The sequence below is a fragment of the Lagenorhynchus albirostris genome, chromosome 12 (assembly GCF_949774975.1).
Source record: "Lagenorhynchus albirostris chromosome 12, mLagAlb1.1, whole genome shotgun sequence".
NCBI lineage: Eukaryota > Metazoa > Chordata > Mammalia > Artiodactyla > Delphinidae > Lagenorhynchus > Lagenorhynchus albirostris.
This window is the reverse complement of record NC_083106.1, coordinates 9,300,034-9,320,621: the sequence shown is the minus strand read 5'-3', so window position 1 is coordinate 9,320,621 and position 20,588 is coordinate 9,300,034. Positions and strand designations below refer to the sequence as shown.

The 20,588-nt window shown below is 42.4% G+C and overlaps 1 protein-coding gene across 2 annotated transcripts in view; it reads left to right on the top strand.

Annotated features, from left to right (window-relative positions):
* SNX9 (sorting nexin 9) overlaps nucleotides 1-19,419 on the top strand; it is a 92,205-nt gene extending 72,786 nt beyond the window's left edge. For both annotated transcript variants that reach the window (XM_060167481.1, XM_060167482.1), the window contains 9 exons: nucleotides 343-473; nucleotides 3,915-4,018; nucleotides 5,451-5,554; nucleotides 8,057-8,134; nucleotides 11,020-11,096; nucleotides 12,216-12,305; nucleotides 14,170-14,284; nucleotides 16,360-16,451; nucleotides 17,763-19,419. In XM_060167481.1, the coding sequence (XP_060023464.1) occupies nucleotides 343-473; nucleotides 3,915-4,018; nucleotides 5,451-5,554; nucleotides 8,057-8,134; nucleotides 11,020-11,096; nucleotides 12,216-12,305; nucleotides 14,170-14,284; nucleotides 16,360-16,451; nucleotides 17,763-17,810 (839 nt within the window). In that variant the 3' untranslated portion in view covers nucleotides 17,811-19,419. The remainder of the gene's footprint in view (nucleotides 1-342; nucleotides 474-3,914; nucleotides 4,019-5,450; nucleotides 5,555-8,056; nucleotides 8,135-11,019; nucleotides 11,097-12,215; nucleotides 12,306-14,169; nucleotides 14,285-16,359; nucleotides 16,452-17,762) is intronic.
* Nucleotides 19,420-20,588: the final 1,169 nt, after the last annotated feature.

Sequence of the window (20,588 nt, the reverse complement as noted above, 5' to 3'; positions counted from 1 at the left end):
TGTACTTTGTAAGAATTGCTTATTAATTTCCATTTTTATCACCCCTTTCTTGCCTATAAGGCTTCATGTGGCCACATAGGCACTGGCTTGTTAGTTTATAAGAAAGAAACGTTTTCATATTGAGATAAAATTTTCTTTCAAATTTGTTGGTTACCTTTCCTGTGGGCCTTAGAGCTCCACTGTGTTGTGTGTTTTTAGCTTAGTGAAACATTGCCATGATTTATCTTTTACTGAATAACTCTCTACAAGTGGCCAGCAGCTACATAAACAGTCTTTCAGTTGGGGTAACAGCGATTCGTCTTTGACAGAGCTGCACATCACTCTCGGGCGTGTCTCTTGCAGGTCGCTTTGAAGAAGAGTTCATCAAGATGCGCATGGAGAGGCTTCAGGCCTGGATGACCAGGATGTGTCGTCACCCAGTAATCTCAGAAAGTGAGGTTTTCCAGCAATTTCTAAATTTCCGAGATGAAAAGGTAGGACATTTTGTTGTGATCATCTTAGAGGATGTTGAGAATTATCACATTCACACCAATTTTTTGTCTAAAAGGAGTTAAGTTGTGTTGGTTAGTTGGTTGTTTCTAAATAATAGGAAATCAGCCCAGTGAAGGCGGGGCTGAAGGATATGATAGAATAAGGGACTTTTTCCTAGATGCTTTTAAAAATAGGATAGACCCAAAACTGTGTAGCATATTATCAGCGTGAAGTCAGGGAAATAGTGTGAATGATTTCTTATGATCACATTTTGACCTTACGGTGTAAATAGTGTAATGAAGGGAAAGGTAGATTCGGAATTGAACCAGCTTTCTCAGAGCCACGTTGTTTTTCCAGTCCAAGTCTGCCTCTGCCCCTGCCCCTGCCCCATGGGCAGTCATTCTGCCAGTAGTTATCTGTTCTTTTTTGCAAATCAGCAAGAAATTGGCTACTTGTCACCTCACTGATGTTATCTGCCTTGGAAATAGCCGTGTGTCACCTTAGGCTTCCACTGTATGTGATCATTTGTTTGGTCATGCCTGGTGTAATTTATAGGTTAGAGATCATTCCACGTAAACATTTGTAGTCTTTTTGCATTTCGTGGTGAATGATACATGTGAAAAAGTAATAGAGTTACAAGAACTACGGGGAACCCTGTCCAAGTTGGTGCCTTACTGCTTACCCATAGCTCTTTAACAAGGGCTTGTTCGATTGATTTGTCAAGGATTCTATTTAGGAAGCAATTCTAAAGGTTGTGTTTTATGCAGAATATTATTATTAAAAATAATAAATCTAGACCTTTTTTGGTGTTTTTGATATAAGAGAAGAAAGAACGAACTTGGGGCCAGGGCACTCAGTTTTAGTCTTGGGTTTGCTTCTAACTACCTCTGTGACCTTGACCAAAGCATTTAATGTCTTTGGGCCACAGTTTCCTCATCTGCTAAATGACAGTATAAAACTAGGAAGTTATGAAAACTTGTGATTCTCTGGGCAACGGTAGCTTACATAGATGGTTGGACGTAGAAAATCCCAAAGAATCTACAGGAAAATGTAGATCTACATAAAAAACTATGAAACACTGTTGAGAGAAATAAAAGAAGACCTAAATAAGTGTTCCAATACTGTGTTTCGTGGATTGAAGAACTGAAAAGATGTCATATGTAGAAAATTAAAGCTCCAAGAATAGCCAAGCTACTCTTAAAAAAGGATGAAGTGGGAAGAGGACTTTTTTGGATATTAAGACTCATTATAAAGCTAAAATAATTTTAAAAGCAGACCAATAGAACCGAATAGAATGGACACTTGATTTATGACAAAGATGGTGCTCAGTACAATGGGGGAAGAGAAAAGAGCTAGCATTTCCGAAGCCCCTGTCCTGACCCTTCCCAATCACTACCCCTTCCATCCCCTACAAGGGTGACCATGATCCCCTCCTTTCTGGTTATCATTTCCTCACTTTATAGAGTTTCACCATGTGAGCCCCTGCACCATGGTTTTGCTCGTTTTGTGAACTAGCTGAGAACCCACCCTAAGCATTCTTTCGTGTCGGGCCTCTTTTGCTCAGCCTATTGAGTCAGCGGTGCTCAGTCAGTTGGATGGCATCACTGGGAAGAATGAAATGTGGTCACTGCCTCACAACAGTCTGTTGATTTTGTTAGGTTTGATATTGTGGTTATGTTTTTAAAACATGGCCTTATCTGTTAAAGATATATAATGAAGTATTTACAGGTAAAATGATATTATATCTGAGATTTGCATTAAAATAAACAAGAAAAAAAAGTAGGATGGGGGAGACTAGATAAAACAAGATTGGTAAAAAGTTGATAATTTTTGAAGCTGAATCTATAGGGGTTTATTAAAGTACTTTTCTTTCTACTTTTTTTTCTGGAAAGTTTCCATTGTATTAAGTTTAAAAAAAAATTAATTCCAGATGGTTCACAAGTCTAAATGTGAAAGACAACACAATCGAGCTTCTAGAAGGTAACGTAGGAGAAAATCTTCATACCCCTAGTGTAGGGAAGGATTTCTGAAATAAGGCACAAAACTGACTAACGGTACAAGAAGAGACTGACAAATTAGACTACATTAAAATTAGGAACTTCTGTTTATCACAGTAAGTCATTAAAAAAGAAAAACAAGTCAAAGATATGAACACGTATAACGAGCAAAGGGCTGGATTTTAGAAGATGGGCAAACCCATACAAACTGATAAGAAAGGTACACCAGTAGAAAAATAGGGGATTTGGTAACGTACCTCACAAAAGAATCTGAATCACCAATAAATGTATAGAAAAGTACCTATCTCATGAGTAATAAGAAATGCAAATTAAAACCACAGTGAATACACTTGCCAGAAGGCTAAAATTAGAAAGACTGACTGTACCAATTGTCTTCTTGGTGAGATGAGGAGTTTCTGGGACTCACGCACACTGCCGGTGGGTGTGAAAGCTGATGAGACAAGCTTGGAAAACAGTTTGGCATTATCTATTTAAACTTGAACAACTTTCCACTCCTGGGTAAATGCCTACAGAAACGCATGCACACATGCACCAGGAGACACGTACACAGCAGCTTCATCCGTAACTTGGCCAGGAGTGGGGGTGGCTACCAGTAGTAGAATGGGGTAAATAAATCGGGGAACAGTCATTCGATGGAATATTACACAGCAGTGAAATGAATGAACTGCAGTGTAACAACAGTGTGAACGTAGCGTCTCAGCGTAGGCTGAGCAAAAGAGGCCAGACACGAAAGAATGCTTAGGGTAGCGTCTTAGCTAGTTAATAAAACTAGCAAAACCATGGTGTAGGGGCTCAGATGGTGAAACTCTATAAAGTGAGGAAATGATAACCAGAAAGGAGTGGATCATGGTCACCCTCGTAGGGGACGGAAGGGGTAGTGATTGGGAAGGGACAGGACAGGGGCTTCGGAGATGCTAGCTCTTTTCTCTTTCTTGGCTTTGGTGGTAGTTACACAGGAATTCACTTTGTGAGAATTCGTTGCAGTGCGTATTTCTGCTTTGGGTACTTTAGTGTGTGTGTATAACTTGCAATAATTTTTTAGTAGTTTATAATATTGGTTCCTATCTTATATTATAGAAAAGCTTTAATCTTTTTTTAAAAACAACCTAAAAACTTGAGGCACTTCGTCGCATTCATGGATGTGTTTATATGGGTGGGCCTTGGGAAAGGAAAGGTGCTGGGTCTGACCTCACTCTGGAAGGACTTGGGTTCATAAGGACCGTTCTGTGCAGTGACACTGTTTACGTATGAGATGACGTTGGAGATGTATAGGTGCCTGGCGCGTTTGCAGAGGGAGGTGGTGTGGGCGCTGCTTCCTGAAAGTTAGAAGGATAAAGATGACAGTGAGCCGATTCTAGGCGGGAAGTTTGAAAGACCAGTGTGGCTCTGCTCTGCACTTTAACATTATAATGTTCCTATTTACAGGAATGGAAAACCGGGAAAAGGAAGGCTGAGAAAGATGAGCTGGTGGGAGTTATGATATTTTCCACCATGGAGCCAGAGGCACCTGACCTGGACTTAGTAGAAATGTAAGAGATGCTGCCAAACTTCCCTTCTCCCCAAACTGAGTCCGCCTCCTTTGCTTACAGGTCTCGGCCAGTCGTCAGACTAGAGTGTGTAAAATGAGTGGGGCTTGTAGTCAGATGACAGGAGAGCATCATTTGTACATGAAACACTGTCTCTCTAACCATAACATCAGTTAAAGTCTGCTTCCCTTTTACCTTGAAGTCAGTGATTTCATAGTTGACATTGTGGTTAGGAGTTATTTCCAATAAAGTATGATGAGACAGGGTGGCACCCACAGAATGGTCCACGAGACAGAAATCTCTCTGAACATCGCCTTGAAGGGGGCAATCCCAAACGTGATTTTTCTGTTTTTTTCCTATCCTGTTTTTAATCTTGTCATCTTCTTTTTAATGTAGGCTTGGTTGAAAATCTGGAGTAGTTCCTTTGCTGTGTAAAGACTAATAAGAAATCTTAGGCTTTTTTTTTAATTTTAAGAAGCTTTTTTCTTAATGTAAAATCATTGCTTATGTGTTACCAAATATATAGATAGTCTTATAACTACCCAGAGAGAAAAATCAATGCTAATATGTTGAGCTAGGTCTGTGGTCTTCCAAACCTTCCTCTGTTCATTTGTATCTGAAGGAAGAATTGTTTGTTTAAACGAAAGTGACCTCACACTATGCATTCTCTTTATAATCTGCTTTTTTCATTTAAAAGTATATTGTGATGATTTTTTCAAGTTGGTGAAAACTTTTTACATCCTTAAGTAGCTGGTATGTTCAGTATCACTTAGATGCTCTGCGTCTGGGGTATCTTCTCTGACTCATTAAAGTAGTTGTTGGAATGAATGAACAACTACCATTAGTAACCTGTACTATGTTTTTATAGATTCAGTGGTACCTGCAGTGATTGAATTTCACTAAGAAAGATATTCAAGAAATGAAGATTTTATTTACTTTAGAATAATTTTAGTTAAAATTCACAAGGAATTGAAGGGGCAAGGAAGCAGAGTTAAAATATAAATGGCAGATTTTGAAGTAGTTCTTTAAAAACCGAATCCAGCCTGTTTTTTTTTTGTTTGTTTGTTTGTTTTTGCGGTACACGGGCTCTCACTGTTCTGGCCTCTCCCGTTGCGGAGCACAGGCTCCGGACGCGCAGGCTCAGCGGCCACGGCTCACGGGCCCAGCCACTCTGTGGCATGTGGGACCGGGGCACGAACCCATGTCCCCTGCATCGGCAGGCGGACTCTCAACCACTGCGCCACCAGGGAAGCCCCAGCCTGTTTTTAAGACTAATTTAGTTAAAGTGCAGTTGTTATAAAGCAAGAAACAGTACCTGTGGTCACGTTTGGCGTGAACTCCCCTGACCACATGGACTTTTCTCCTTACACCTCATACTGTTTGGATGTTTGATAGTGAAGTCAAGGACCCACCTCCTCATGTTTTTGCCCCACAGAGAACAGAAGTGTGATGCTGTCGGAAAATTCACCAAAGCCATGGATGATGGCGTGAAGGAGCTGCTAACCGTGGGGCAGGAGCATTGGAAGCGGTGCACGGGACGTAAGTGCCACCCTGGGCCGCGGCTGGCTTCTGTAGGTGGGGGTGCGGCCTCCGCCACGGCCTTTGTCACCCTGGGGAAGCTGACCACCTCAAACAGAAGTGCGCTTAGTGAGCCAAAGTCACGTCATACCCACAGCTCTTGGAGGAACCTCGCTTCTCAGCCCTCGTTAAATGACAGAAAACTGGCTCAAGCAAAGCCAGTTCAAGAGCTCCTGTGGAAAACACCATGTTCCCTTAAATATTTCCAGTTATTTGGGGTTTGTCGTCTGTGGAAGATTAATCTTTTCTGCATGTTTAGAAAGTGCCTGTGTTTATTTTTAATCTCATGATTTTAGTTTTTAATATTCATCCGTTTGGTAAGATGGATGAATGTTAGTAAGTTGTATATTTGACTAAAGCTCTAATTTTTAGGCAAAACCAGTGGTAGGTGACAGCAGAAAGTGCGTACATGGGTCAGACTCGCACACTGCTGAGAAGAAAGTGGCGCTGTCACCCTTGCTTTCTGCCTGCCGTTCCACATCCTCAAGAACTTCCCGTCCTCCCTCCCTTCCCTTTGTTTGCAGACCGTCATTCTGCTGAACTGGTTTCCTGTATTCCCCAAACCCACGCCGCCCTGGCGTCAGATAGGCCGGGAGAGAAGCACACACAGTCAGGTGCCTAGCTGTGGGGATCAGGCCTTGGCTGCTGTCATGTTGAGGGTGGCTGAGTTGAGTACTTTCAACAGAAACCTGCCACCTGGCAAAGCCTAAAATATTTCCTGTCTGGCCCTTTGGAGGATAAAGCCAGGCCTTACACTGAATGGCCCTCCACCATTCACATGACATTTTATATCAACAGAACCATTTGTCGTGTACCAGCTGTTCATGCTTGAGGGGCAGACACCAGGAGTAATAACAGTTGCTCCTTTCCCAAGGCAAAGAAGTACTAAAAATAGAACTGAGCCTGAAAACATAACGTAGACAAACGCAACAGCAGAAAACAAAATCCGTTTCAAGCCTTTGGTCACAGGGAATAACTCATGGGCAAAAAGGGGAGTGACACTTCTCTAAAATGTAAATGAAGTAATTTAATTTTTAAAATAATTTTAACTGTAAACTCAGCTGTTTCCCTTTTTTTTAACATCTTTATTGGAGTATAATTGCTTTACAATGTGTTTCCCTGTTTTTAAGAAAAATTTAAGTGAGTGCAAATATTACAATAAGATTTTTTAAGGAGATCACAAAAAATCTGGGATTATGGCTTCTTTTAAAGAATCAAATCCCTTATGTCTAACATCTGGTCAGCTCCATGTCCTGTAAAATCCATGGGCCAAATTTATGAAATAGTAGTAACTCTAGGCTGCTCTCTTTTGCGGGGAAAGGGGGTTGAAGTATTTTGTTTAGAATCTGATTCAGGCATAATTTCTTTTTTCTCACAAAAGAATTTTTTAAAATTCCTAATCTGTGAAGTGAGAAATGTAGCACACACTCTGGTGAAGAAGAACTCCAGCACACACATGGTGAAGCACATGACAAGTATTTTTCAACCCCTGGTATAGAGGCAAAAACTGAGTTACAAAAGGGTGAACAATTTATTAAAATCAAGCTGATATAGTTTGAATTTGTGTTTCCTGATTATTACAGCTTATAGACTATATGTCAAGTTTCTCTGGCCTAGATTCTTTTAAAGAAACATTTGAATCATTTTTCTTTATTAATATAACACTGTCTTCAAATGAAAGTAATGGTTTCTTTTGAAAGGCAGCAGACGTGTTTCAGGGGACTATGTATAGATGCAAAAAAGGTAGCCTAAGATACGAGACTCTTCTCTAGGAAGTTCTCCAAAGTGATCCCAGAAGCCTAGAATTTTAGCACTAGAAGGAGCCTTAGAGATGATTTAGTTAATCTTATTATTATACAGATGGGAAAACTAAAATCCCTCCTCCCTGATCCTGTGAGGTGCCACTGCCATTTTTCTGCACACCCCATTGCTTTCAGTTTTGTTTTTGTTTTGCAAATAATCATTCATACGTACCTAGCAGAGTGGGAAAAGCAATGGATTAGGAATCACAAGTGCCAGATGCACCATTTAGCCATATGACCCTTATTCTCCTAACCCATGAAATGAAGATGGTGTACCTGCGTTGGTAGAGGAGGTTGTTGTGACGATCAAGCTGGGGTGGTATACGTGAAAGGACTCTAACCTAGACGTCATCTTCTAAGTGAGCTCCTGGTGCACTTTGAGTTCATTCAGTGAATGAGAATGTGGGTGGTGGTGGTGTTCATAATAATAGTGTCCGCCATTAATTGAACAATTGATTAATTTAAAACTAAAAACATTAATTGAAGAAACAATCATTAATTTTTAAAAACAATCATTTTACATCAATATTTTATTAAGAATATAGACTATTTTGAATCGTTTCAAATTTCTTTTATTGTAATAGTACTTTTAGAAAATAATTGGATCCATTTCATTTTGCTCAGAGGACTAGTTAATGATTTATTCCTTTTTCTCTTTCAGCATTACCCAAGGAATATCAGAAGATAGGCAAGGCCTTACAGAGTTTAGCAACAGTCTTCAGCTCTAGTGGTTATCAAGGTACATCTTTATTTATTTATTCTTTGGGCCTTGAGTGTCTTATCCACACAGACTGGCCTCCTCAGGCTCTTGTAAACAAACAGTAACTGCAGTTAAGCACCCTCGTCAATGAAGTTTAATCTGCTCCACTGAGGACTTTTGCAACCTCACCTTACTACTTTTGAGAAAAGTGGTGGGTTGTTATAATTTGTTTTTTCTTACTAGCTTCTTTGCCTTTCTTGGGCTCAGATAGCTCTTGTGTTTTAGTAAAACAGGCCACTATGGTATGTGACACTCTGCCCTTGCTTCGTCTCTCTGCCAAACTCTGAAGTCAAGTCTGACTGTCAAAAGCCAGATCTTATCAAGGTATTTGGAGGAAAAATTTTTACTGAGTAGCGAGTTCATGTTGCTTTATGTCTCTCCATAACTCATAATTGCTTTCAACTTATCCCATATCGTATGTCTTACTTGTGGTATTTTGAGTTCATTGTGCCTTTCCATTGACAACACTTATAAGAAGAAGTTAGCTGTTTTCTTTTATATTTTGGTTTATGTTTTCTTAATTTGGCCTGTGGAGCGGATAGGAAGTAAAAGTATTTGCCAGGTGAGTGACACCTATTCAATTTGAGGGCATCCTATCACTTACAGAAATGATAGACTTAGTATTTTCACCGTAGTGTTTATCCTGATACCCAGAGAAGGCATGTCTTTGTAGGTCAGTGTCTGAGTATTTTCAGGAAGAAGAAATTAGTCTCTAACCAAAATGTAAGATCTGGGGCTCCCATATATGAATATTTCTTGTTGGCCTGGCTGAACTGTGTCTTATTATCAGAACTTTTAGTCTGAGTGGGAGTTTAGAGGATTCGTTAGCCTGGTCCCTCATTTTCAAGATGAGGAACCCCAGGCCTGGAAAGATAAGCATATCTTGTGGCCAACAGGCACATGAAAAGATGTTCAACATCACTAATTAGAGAAATGCAAATCAAAACTACAATGAGGTATCACGTCACACCAGTCAGAATGGCCATCATCAAAAAGTCTACAAGTAATAAATGCTGGAGAGGGTGTGGAGAAAAGGGAACCTACACTGTTGGTGGGAATGTAAATTGGTGCAGCCACTATGGAGAACAGTATGGAGGTTCCTTAAAAAACTAAAAATAGAGTTACCATATGATCCAGCAATCCCACTCCTGGGCATATATCCAGAAAAGACGAAAATTCTAGTTCAAAAAGATACATGTACCCCAGTGTTCATAGCAGCAGTGTTCATAGCAGCACTGTTTACAATAGCCAGGTCATGGAAACAACCTAAGTGTCCATCGACAGATGAATGGATAAAGAAGATGTGGTACATATATACAATGGAATATTACTCAGCCATAAAAAAGAATGAAATAATGCCATTTGCAGCAACATGGATGGGCCTAGAGATTATCATACTAAGTAAGTCAGACAGACAAAGACAAACATCATATGATATCACTTATATGTGGAATCTAAAAAAGCAATACAAACGAACTTATTCACAAAACAGAAACAGACTCACACACATAGAAATCAAACTTACGGTTACCAAAGGGGAGAGGTGAGGGGATTAATTAGGACTTTGGGATTAACAGATACACGCTTGGCTGTGTTCACTGGAAAGGCTTAGAAACAATTATCCAATCCAGTAACAAGAAGCACCCCTAGCACCACCCACATGGCGGTTTCTAAACATTATGTTCCCCTGAAATAAACGAGAGCTCCTAGCAGAACTCAGATGTCAGTTTGAAGAGCCTTCCGCTGTCCAATGAAGAGAAAATTTGAGCATTAGTGAAAATAATAACTGCTGTGGAATGTAGCATATCAAATATGTTTAAATTCAGACTTTGCAATGATACTTTTTTAAAATGCTAATCTCAGTTACATTTGGAGGATAGGAGAGAATCAACTTACTATTCTGAAAACTGTAGAGAGGAAAAAGCATTTAACCTGCTCTTCCTATTGCTATACCTGAAGGTAACCAAAAAGTTGATAAAGGGAAGTTTCTCTCTGTAGAAGTATTTCAACTAATAAAGAAGGAGTGATAGAAGTAGAATAGCACCAGTTTGCAGACCTGTACCAAAATAAAAGAGCTAGGCAATACAGGGAGCAGAGGATTGTGTTATCACCACCGAGACTCAGTCAGCAAAACCCAGACTGTGGTACCAAGGTACACGATCTGGCTTATACACCTCCCAAAAAGAAATTTGCAAGAAAAAAGGATGGAGGAGAAAGAACTTATGTAGGAAACACATCAGCTCTATGCCATGTGGGCTGTCTTTGCATCTTGATTCAAGCAGCCAACTTGATTGGAGATACCAAGCAGCTGCACACTGGCTGGACAGTTTATACCAGGAACAAGTTTCTTTTCTTAGGTGTGAGGTTGGTATCGTCCTTATTTTTTTTTATTTTTTATTTTTTTGTGGTACGCGGGCCTCTCACTGTTGTGGCCTCTCCCCGTTGCGGAGCACAGGCTATGGACGCGCAGGCTCAGCGGCCATGGCTCACGGGCCCAGCCGCTCCGCGGCACGTGGGATCTTCCCGGACCGGGGCACGAAGCCACGTCCCCTGCGTCGGCAGGCGGATGCTCAACCACTGCGCCACCAGGGAAGCCCTGTCCTTATTTTTTAAAGAGTCCTTATCTTTTAGGTAAAATGTATGGATGAAGTGTTAAATGACCAGTGAAAGGGAGAGGTAGGGAGGAGATTAAAAGCTTGGCCGTGAGCCGTTAATTGGGACGTCGGGTGATGGGTAAATGGGGGCTCGTTATACTATTCTGTAGATTTTAAAAGTTTGAAGTTTTCCATAATAAATTTTTAAAATAAAATAAATGAAAAGGAAATATAAGTTATAACCACTCATATAACTGTAATGATTTTCAGGTGAAACAGATCTCAATGACGCAATAACAGAAGCAGGAAAGACTTACGAAGAAATTGCCAGTCTTGTGGCAGAACAGGTATTGACATAACCCCACAATTCCAATTAAGACTTTATGCTACCTCATCCACACATTTAATTTAAACCCTGTTTTAAGGCAAAGTTTCCAAATGGCTATTCTCTTCTATCCCTGTGTATCTTTGTTAATTACATTGGGTAATAGTATTTCTTAGGCCAAGCTAAAGTGATGGATAAATTCATCATCATGAAACCTAAATACCTTCCAGTGTTGATGGTTTGAATCCATTCTCAGCCATGAGGGGATTAAAACATACAGGAAAGCTTTGCTCAAGCCCCTGTTTGGACTCTTGCTCAGCCTGTCTGAGCCTTGGTTTCCTGGTCTGGTAAATGGCGATGGCAGCACCTACCTGGAAAGGATCTCAGGCTCCAACAGCTAATAAAGAGAAAGCCCCCGGTGCAGTTCCCGGTATGGAGCAGGTTTTTGTTACAGACACATGGCTTTCATTGGAGCTTTTAGTAGCCTGATTTCAATTATGTTCATCAATAACAGATAATAAGTTTCCTTAAGGGGAATAACCATCCAAGTTGTTTCAAATCCCTAAATTTAAAAACCTTTGTTTCAGATGATGATTTGAAATATATGTTTGTATGCACGTACATTCATGTGGTCATTAACTACTCTCCTGATACTTGTAAAAAAAAAAAGATACATTTTTAGAATTGTGCATACCATAACTATTAAAAATTAAATCTAGAAAAATAGAAAAATTTAAAGTTGCCACTTTTAATGGTTACCACATTTTTAATAATTATTTTCATTCTCTGCTAAAATTTAGACATTAAACTATCTAAGGTCTTATTTGCTCGTATGTAAACGTACAGTATTAACCAGGTTTTTTTTTGTCTCACAGTGTTGTATTTTGGACCACCTCAAAACAGCTAATTTTACCAACCAACCTAAAAATTTTGTTTTATCATTTTCTTCACAACCTATGATGAGAGTATAGTTCTTGGGGATTATTTTCTTATAGGAAAACTAAGCTGAATGCTCGACACTCAGTAACTTAATGTAGTGCCTGGTGGATTTGGCTGATACAGTCCTCAGATATAACAGTTTTCTCTTCCTTGATTGTCTGAATTCCTCCGCCAATAATAACCAGTCTGTGTCTTGTTACAGCCAAAGAAAGATCTCCATTTCCTGATGGAATGTAATCATGAATATAAAGGTTTCCTTGGCTGCTTCCCTGACATTATTGGCGCTCACAAGGTAACTTGATCATAGACGTTCACAGATGACATCCCGGGTGAATCAGAACCCAGGCGCACCGCCACCTGCCTGAGGCTGACCCTTCAGTGCCCCCCAGTCAGGAGCTGGTCTCTGAACCAGCTGGAACGGCTTGGAGTGTTTATAAATAGTGAGGTCCTAACATGTTTAGATACATGGATAGTTTTTTAGTTTCTTTTATTCCGTAAAAAGATTATTTTGAGAGAACCTAAAGTATGATAAAGATTCCTTTATGGATATACTTAGGTCAGGTATCAAGCATAATCATGGTGGTGTTTGGTATTCAAGTCAGTGTCAGGAATGGTACTTTCCCTCATCAGTGAGAGCCTGTGTGCTGGGTGGGCAGGTCCTCAAAGGTCCTTTCCTGTCCAGATGAAGTAAGTTGTTCTGTCCCCGAGCCTGACGAAGCGTCTCTCAATTAAAATCAAAATGGTCAATATCAATTTTATATGTTTATATTAATAAAAAGGAAACTATATAATTCCCATCATAAAGGTTTTTTAAAACTAAATAAAAGATTGGTTTGGGGTGTCCTCAGATTCTGATTCTTGTTAATTTTTCTCTCTCTTTCAAAATCTGTGTACTACTTCATTACTGTGGGTATTTTATCAACTGTAGTACTCTAGAGTATTGTGATATACTTGGGTTTATTAAGAGATTCTCTACAAAGGCCTGGTCTGCGATCCTAACAGTCCTGGCAAGTGGGCATTTTAGCATTTGGCTTTATAATTGAAGTATCATGAAGGGGTAGCATAGGTAAGTAAGCTTTATGCAACTTCAGATAGCTTAGTATAGAACTCAGAACATCTTCTTTATCCACTGATTCATCAACGGACACTTAGGTTGTTCCCATATCTTGGCTATTGTGAGTAATGCTGCCATGACCATGGGAGTGCAAGACATCTCTTTGAGATAGTGATTTTGTTTTCTTTGGATATATACCCAGAAGTGGAGTTGCAGGGAAAGTAGATCTTAAAAATTCTCATCACAAGAAAAAAAAAGTTTGTGACTCAGTGAGGTGATGGATGTTAACATACTTACCATAGTAATCGGTTTGCATTATAAATATGTATCAAATTCATTAGGCTGTACATCTTAAACTAATACAATGTTATTTGTCAATTATACTGCAGTAAGACTGGCGGCGGGGGGAAAGGGGGATAAAATAAATAAAATGAAAATGAAAATCTCAGGGAAAATCTGAGAACAGTTAGCATGTTGTAGGAGTTTGTGCCTGCCATCCGAATTCTAGGCGGGGAGCCTGACTAACACTCTCCAGACAGTGCCAGCAAGCAGTGCGGTGAGACGGGCGTGGGAAATGTTCGGCAACCTTTACACTTGTTTCAGTCTAAGTATTAATTTAAAATTAGTTCAGCGCCTCTTACAGAAATCACAGTAAAGCTTATGATCAGTCCACTTGGGCACCAGCTTATGAAGTATTCTACTTTGTAACAGAGACACAGTGCCCCAGTGCATATGCTAGACTCACCTGGATCGGATGACTTCCTGAACCTAGTGCCTGTTTTCCCATCATGTACTACTCGTATCATGGCAGTGGCTTATACGTATTACAGAAGGAGAGCGCTGTTTAGTTTTCTGCTGTGTGGTAGCATAAAATTGTAGCTTTCAGCTAAGTTATATTTTGCAAGAATAGCAACATTTTTGTCTCCAAGTGACTTACAGGAAGTTACATATAGATGCTTACCTTATGTTCTTATTTTGTGGGGACATTTTCCTATTCAGTAGCAAGTCAATTACAGAATATGTTAGCCTTGTTATATTTTAAACTAATAATTGATCTTTATAGATTTGTTTTATTGATACCACTGCATTTTGTATTTCACAGGGAGCAATAGAAAAAGTGAAAGAAAGTGATAAACTCGTTGCAACCAGTAAGATCACCCCACAGGACAAACAGAACATGGTGAAGCGTGTTGGGACAATGTCTTATGCTTTGCAAGGTAAGAAGGAAAGGTCTGTGGCTAACTAGTGGAGGTTTTTTCCTCAGCAAATTTTCTATCTTCCTTGCTGGAGAGAAACTCAAATGTGAACAGCAGTTAAATTAATAAGAACTGGGCTTCCCTGGTGGTGCAGTGGTTGAGAGTCCGCCTGCCGATGCAGGGGACACGGGTTCATACCCCGGTCTGGGAGGATCCCACATGCTGCGGAGCAGCTGGGCCCGTGAGCCATGGCCGCTGGGCCTGCGCGTCCGGAGCCTGTGCTCCGCAACGGGAGAGGCCACAGCAGTGAAAGGCCCGCGTACCGCAAAAGAAAAAAAAATTAATAAGAACTGATTCAAAATATCTTCATAAGCCTGTTGTTTGCAGGATCCCAGTGTTAATGAAAAGCTGTAATATTTATTTACTTTTTCACGCATTTACGTGACATAACTATGAATGACAGCTTGATTAAACCTGTACATTTTTATTATTTCTTGGAGACCTTGAAGATTCCTTTCATAACCTTTAATATCAGCCCCTATCCAGATTAGATTCCAGCGTTCAGCCTTCAGCAGCATGTAACCTCCCGAGACCATAGAATGTGAAGGGAGTTTGAACATAGCATTTTTGGCATAGTTTGACTGTAAATAAAGAGAAAATATTAATGTTTTGAGTGTTTTCCAGCAGATAGGAGCAGTGAATGGATTTTTCCTCTTTTGGTGGATGGATAGAACATACATGGGCAAAGGAGGAAGGGGAAGGATGTTCCAGTGTGAACAAAAGCACACAAAATAATGGTACCAGATTAGGTCATTGGCCTTTGGGAATGAAACACACTTGGAGAGTATTAGGGGAAAAATTCTGGTGATTGTGGAGGGCCTCGAAAGCCAGGCGGAAGAGTCTAGACTTGCTGTGGGCATTAAGAAGCCATTAAAAGGTTTTGATGGAAAAATGAAACAAACAAAAAAGCACTGCTCAAGGGAGAGGGTTTGCTAGTGAGTGGGGGAGGGCGTGTGCAAATCGGGGGCTGACGTTAGTCGGACAGCCCGACCAGAGACCTGACTCCTGCCGTCTGAGATGTTGAGAACCCGAAGAAGATGAGGTGCTAGGGGAGAGAATGAAGGGTAGTTGCGGGCTTTTCTAAAGGACATCCTTCGGGACTAGGGAAGGTGTGGGAGAAGGGAAGAATGTGTGAAAGGCGTCCAGAAGTAAACAGGGAAGCCTGACTGAAGCTTTGGGCTTTGAAGGGTTTTGAACGGGGCAGTTGGTTTTGAACTTGTGTTTGGGGTTATCCAAATAAATAAACGAGAGGCTTTGTACAACTTTTGTAACAACATAAAACTCAGAACAGCGAGCTTTTTGTAGGAATTTATGCAGGCGGTTGGCTTTGTAGGTGTGGAGTATAAGTAAGGGAAAAGACGGGATGCGGGGGGTAGGCGATCAGGAGCCCTGATAAGGAGGCGTCTCCAGAGTTGGTGATGGGGTGAGGGTGCTGAGAGGCAAAGTTAGAGACGGGATTCATTTGCTGAATCGGTACATTCAGCAAACAGGAAGGATGGGCGTGTGACCCTCTGCCTGAAGAGAGCCTGCGTTCTGGCAGCCCTGGTGCTCAGCGGCACCAGGCTCCACTCTGAAGAGGGCCTTGCTCACGTCTCACTCCTCTGCCCAGCTTTTCAGAGTCCCTCAGGAGACCTGCCTGGGCAGTCTCTGTGCAGGAGGGGACATGGCAGCCAGCGGGCGCCTCGCTAGGTCCACTGTAAACAGACTTGACGTTCTTAGCTGCAGCCATCTGTAGACGGTGAGACCAAGTCGGTTTCCCGCTCAAACAGGAGTTGCCATTTGGGTGATTATCTGTATTGGGCTTTATAGGATTTTATTAACGTGCCAGTCAACAGTAATTGTCCATCTACTGGAAAGCGTTGTTTGCCATTAACTGTTCAAATTGTTTTTCTAGGCTCTTTCTAGCATTTTGTCAGGAACTGTCACGGGCCAACCGGATTAAATCGGTTGATGATTAATCATAACCAAGCAGAGACACCAGTTGTGGCCGTTTGAAGTCCGGGGGGCACTGACTGTTGTCTTGGTTTTGGTTGTAGCTGAGATGAATCACTTCCACAGTAACCGGATCTATGACTACAACAGCGTCATCCGCCTGTACCTGGAGCAGCAGGTGCAGTTCTACGAGACGGTGAGTGGGCCCTGCTCCCAGGCCTCTGTGCACACGGGGAGGGCAGGGTTCCTGCTCACGTACGTTGACCCTATGAAGTTAATCTGCTTGTATTTTTTAACCCTAACTAATAAACCAAAGGTGGCTAAATATTGGGCAGGGGTTTTTCCAATCTCTTTTAATCAAATCCGCCTTTTCCTTTGAGTAACACTGGGTTAAAAGGGGGTTTATTTTTTTAAGAAGAAGATTATTGGATGCTGGTTGTGAGGCCCCAAGAAGCCCTTATTGTGTGGTCCCTTTCCCTCCCTCCAGCCCCTCTGTGCACAGGGAACACTGTGAATGAGATGAGGTCACCCTGCCGTCCCTGCCGGCTCTCAGCTGGGGAAGGAGCCTGGCACCATTGCAGGACAGCACAGACTGGCTTTGTTTGTGAGTGAGGTTTTCGCAGTGTACCAGAGGAATCTCAGAAAGAAAACGAAAACGAGAGGGAGGGTGAAACCATAGATATTTTCACTCAGGAACCAGTAATGAAAATGTTAACTTTTGTGCCTCAGCATAGCAATTCTGTTATTTACCAGAGTGTACAGAAAACAGAGATCTGGCATGTATTGAATAAATGGAAACTCAGACATCGAAGACAAGTTCTGTAACTTACACAGTGACCGTGTGTTGGCTGCCATGTTTCTTACTAAGTTTTCCACTGTTTCCATGGTGTCATCTCATGTATGTTCAGGGATAATGATAGGCAAGCCCCAGGCCCACATCCATGCACGCGTCATCTTATCTTTGGGTGGACACTGCCGCACGTGTCTCTCCAACAGTCATTCTTGGAAGGGAGCTGTGGCTGATGTGCTCTGTGCATATTGTCCATTGCGTGTTGGAAACAGTTGGTTTCCGAGACGAGCTGAAGGCGCATCCTGTCTCCACACTGTGTAGCAGCAGCTGGGCCCCGTGGGGAGCCGCTCGACCGCCGAGTCTCAGGAGTTCACAGGTGTCCGCGAGGGCAGGGGAGTCTGGGCCAGCACGCAGACCGGATCCCCCGGATCCCTGGAGGACAGGCGGATGGTCTAGGAACGATGCTGCACAGCGTGGCAGCAGCAGCGCTGTGGGAAGGAAGGAGCGGGGCTTCCTGCAAGCCGGGCACCACCGCGACCGGGCTTTAGGAAGGCCTCTCCACTGCCCGGAGGCTGGGTTGGTGCTGGAGAGACTAGGAGCATCGACCAGTTCAAGGATTTGAAACTTTTGCCATGTTTAACTCAGAAGACGTGGAAATGATAGAGTGCCGTGAAGTCACGGTGGGGGATGTCTCACAGTTGTTCTGTTTTTCACCAGATTGCGGAAAAGCTGAGGCAGGCCCTCGCTCGCTTCCCGGTGATGTAGAACAGAACGAGCGTGAAGAAATGCCGAAGTGCTTCCTTCTGACTCGGGGCGACGCAGTTTAATTTTCTCCCTCCGTCATCCAAAAAGAAAGAAAGAAAACCAAAAAGAAATAGAGTTGGGAAAAACTGCGTTTCCTTTAAGCCTAAATGCATCAGTGCTTTAGGGATAGTCTTTTGTTCACTTCCACATCCATTATTTAAACCAATGGAAGGAAATTGTCTATTTTTGGAAAGTAGTTAAACTTTGTCAGAATTTTGAATGGAAAATTAGGGGTTTCCCCAAGGATATTTTACATAAAAATGTAATCGATGAGTCACCCACGACCTTCCAGTTCTTACCCAATGTCAGATAATTACTAATTGCTTTCTTAAAAATAGGAAATATGCCAGAGTAAAAAATATATACGTTTGTATATTTTTATAACTCTTTTCAGCCCTTTGGGATTCCTGTCTATTTAGGAAGATCTACATGCCTTTCGCTGAGATATTTATGACTCAAGTGCTTACATTTCCTGGAGAGAGAAAGCAAAGAGGGGCTCCCGGGGCTGCGGCCCCTCACGTGCCCGTGACGCACGTGTCCCTTCAGAGGACAAAGCTTGGCCGAACCCCGGGATCAGAGCCCCTGCGCCCACTACCCTAAAGTGCTGTCTGCTGGGAGGAGCGCCTCCCTCCTCAGGCTTCTTCCCGAGCCCCGGCAAGGCTGGAAGAATTCACCGAGAAAGCTGGGGACGCCCTCTGCCTCTGCTCCCGGGGAAGGAGCGGCCGTGCTGACCCTGCACCCGGGAGGGCCGGCCCCGTGGGCAGACGTACCTCCCGAGCTTTCCACTCATTTTTAAGTCTCGAGGTGTTCGGTGAGACCTCGTGAAACATGCCAGGGAAAGCGAGATTTGCCGCTTGACCTGATTTAGACTAGCGGGCCAGTGGGAATTATCTGAAAAGATAAAGCACAGGTTAGCAGACCTCTCCCGGCCCCCCAAATGGAAGGAGTTTAGGGGCTGAGGAGGGCGGCAGCCCGCATAATGTGCGGTCATCCCGAGCTTTTACGTTTGAGAAAAAGCACAGAGCGATGTTATTCCCGACGGTACCCTAAACTGCAGACAGAATTTTCCTGATCACTAATACTTCCCTGAATGGCATAAAGCCAAACAGGATCTTTGCAAAGCGTCAGCTTTAACTCCGGACACTCGCAGACACGGTCTCACTCCTGCAGGTGTCGGCGTCCTGCACAGCTGCCTTACTGCATCCTCTCCACCTGCTTTCACTCTTCTGACCTGATAGTTACATGATAGAAAATGGAAATTTTGGGCCAGCACAAATAAAGTGAAACCAAAAAATAAATACCAGAGGAAATCAAATGAACAGGAATATGAGAACTTCTTGCTCTTCAATATCACGGGTTTTTTGTTAATGTTTTATAAGAAATTTTCCCTACCTGATTTTTCTTTTATAAAATCTCATAGAACAGTGTTTATGTTACAGCCATTTAATGTATGTACAAATTGTAAAGAATATGTATAAATGTTTTACACAAATATAAGAGCATGTAGAAGCCAACATATAAATAAATTGTTAAAAAACTGTACAGTAAATTCTCAAGCACTTTTTCAAAACACTTTTTGGTGTTTTCGTGTGATTTTTTTTTTTTTTTGATAATTGTTTCTTGTTGCCGGCTGCTGAAAAGAGTGCAGGCAATGAGTTTTGCCCTAAAACTTATTGCTCCTGACATGAATTAATAATGCTAGTTCCTTAAATCAGAGTTATCAACCTGGGAAGCCTGTCACAGTCACCTGGAGAGCAGTAAGAACACTGCTTACTGCTGCCCAGTGTGTTAGGGTTCTCTAGAGACACAGCACCTACGGGGTGTGTGTATTCATTCTTTACGTGAGGTTTACTTCTCTTGATACTCCATATCTTAATTCTGTGGTGTAAATTCCGTCACCTTGTCCTTCAGGGGTGTCCAGGGAGGGGCTGTGGCTCTGCAGCTGTCCACTGGGGGGGCGGTGTCCGCACATCGGACAGAGCCCAGGCCCGTCTTCTCTTCCTCGGCCGCTCATCGTGGGGAGCTCCCCGTGAGGCCTTAGGTGCGGGCTGGGAGGAGAAGGCAGTGTTGTGGGAGTGGGGGCCGTGGCATTCGGCCACTTCCTTGTGTCACTTGAGCCTTCAGGGCCTTTAGCTATCACAGAAGAGCTTTAATTATAGAATAATTTATAATTTTTATAAATCTTGACAATGTAAAACTAGTAGATAAATATCTGGAGAGGAGAGGTAAAGGCATGGTGGAGGAAAAGGTCAGTCCACTTGTCGATTGTGTGACACTGGTTGCCCATCCCCAGAAGCACCAGGTCCAGGACGTCAACCGCCTGTAAGGTTTGCAGGTGTTGAGGTCACCAAGAAACACACAACTCACAGGCTCTGGATGGAATGTAAAGAAGAGACAGAGTAAGACCAGCCTCAGTGATGAGCGTTGGTCCCCATGACCAGTGGGAGATGGTCTGTACCCACCCCTCTACTGCAGCAGGTGACGGACTCCAACCCTCCTCACTGGGAACAGCTGGAGCAGTGGAACTGGCCAGGCGATTAAGCAGAACAAAGAAGCACACGTCCAGCCCGGAACAGGGTAAGATATTCCTGAGTAGAGAGGCTTGCCCAGGCTCTGAGGGCTCTTTATCTCCATGTATGGTGACGTTCCAGGCTCACTCTCTTGTGGCCATGCAGGAGTGGAAAGACTGTGCCCGGGAGACTCTGCCTTTCCCCACACTCCTGTCCACATCCGCAGTGG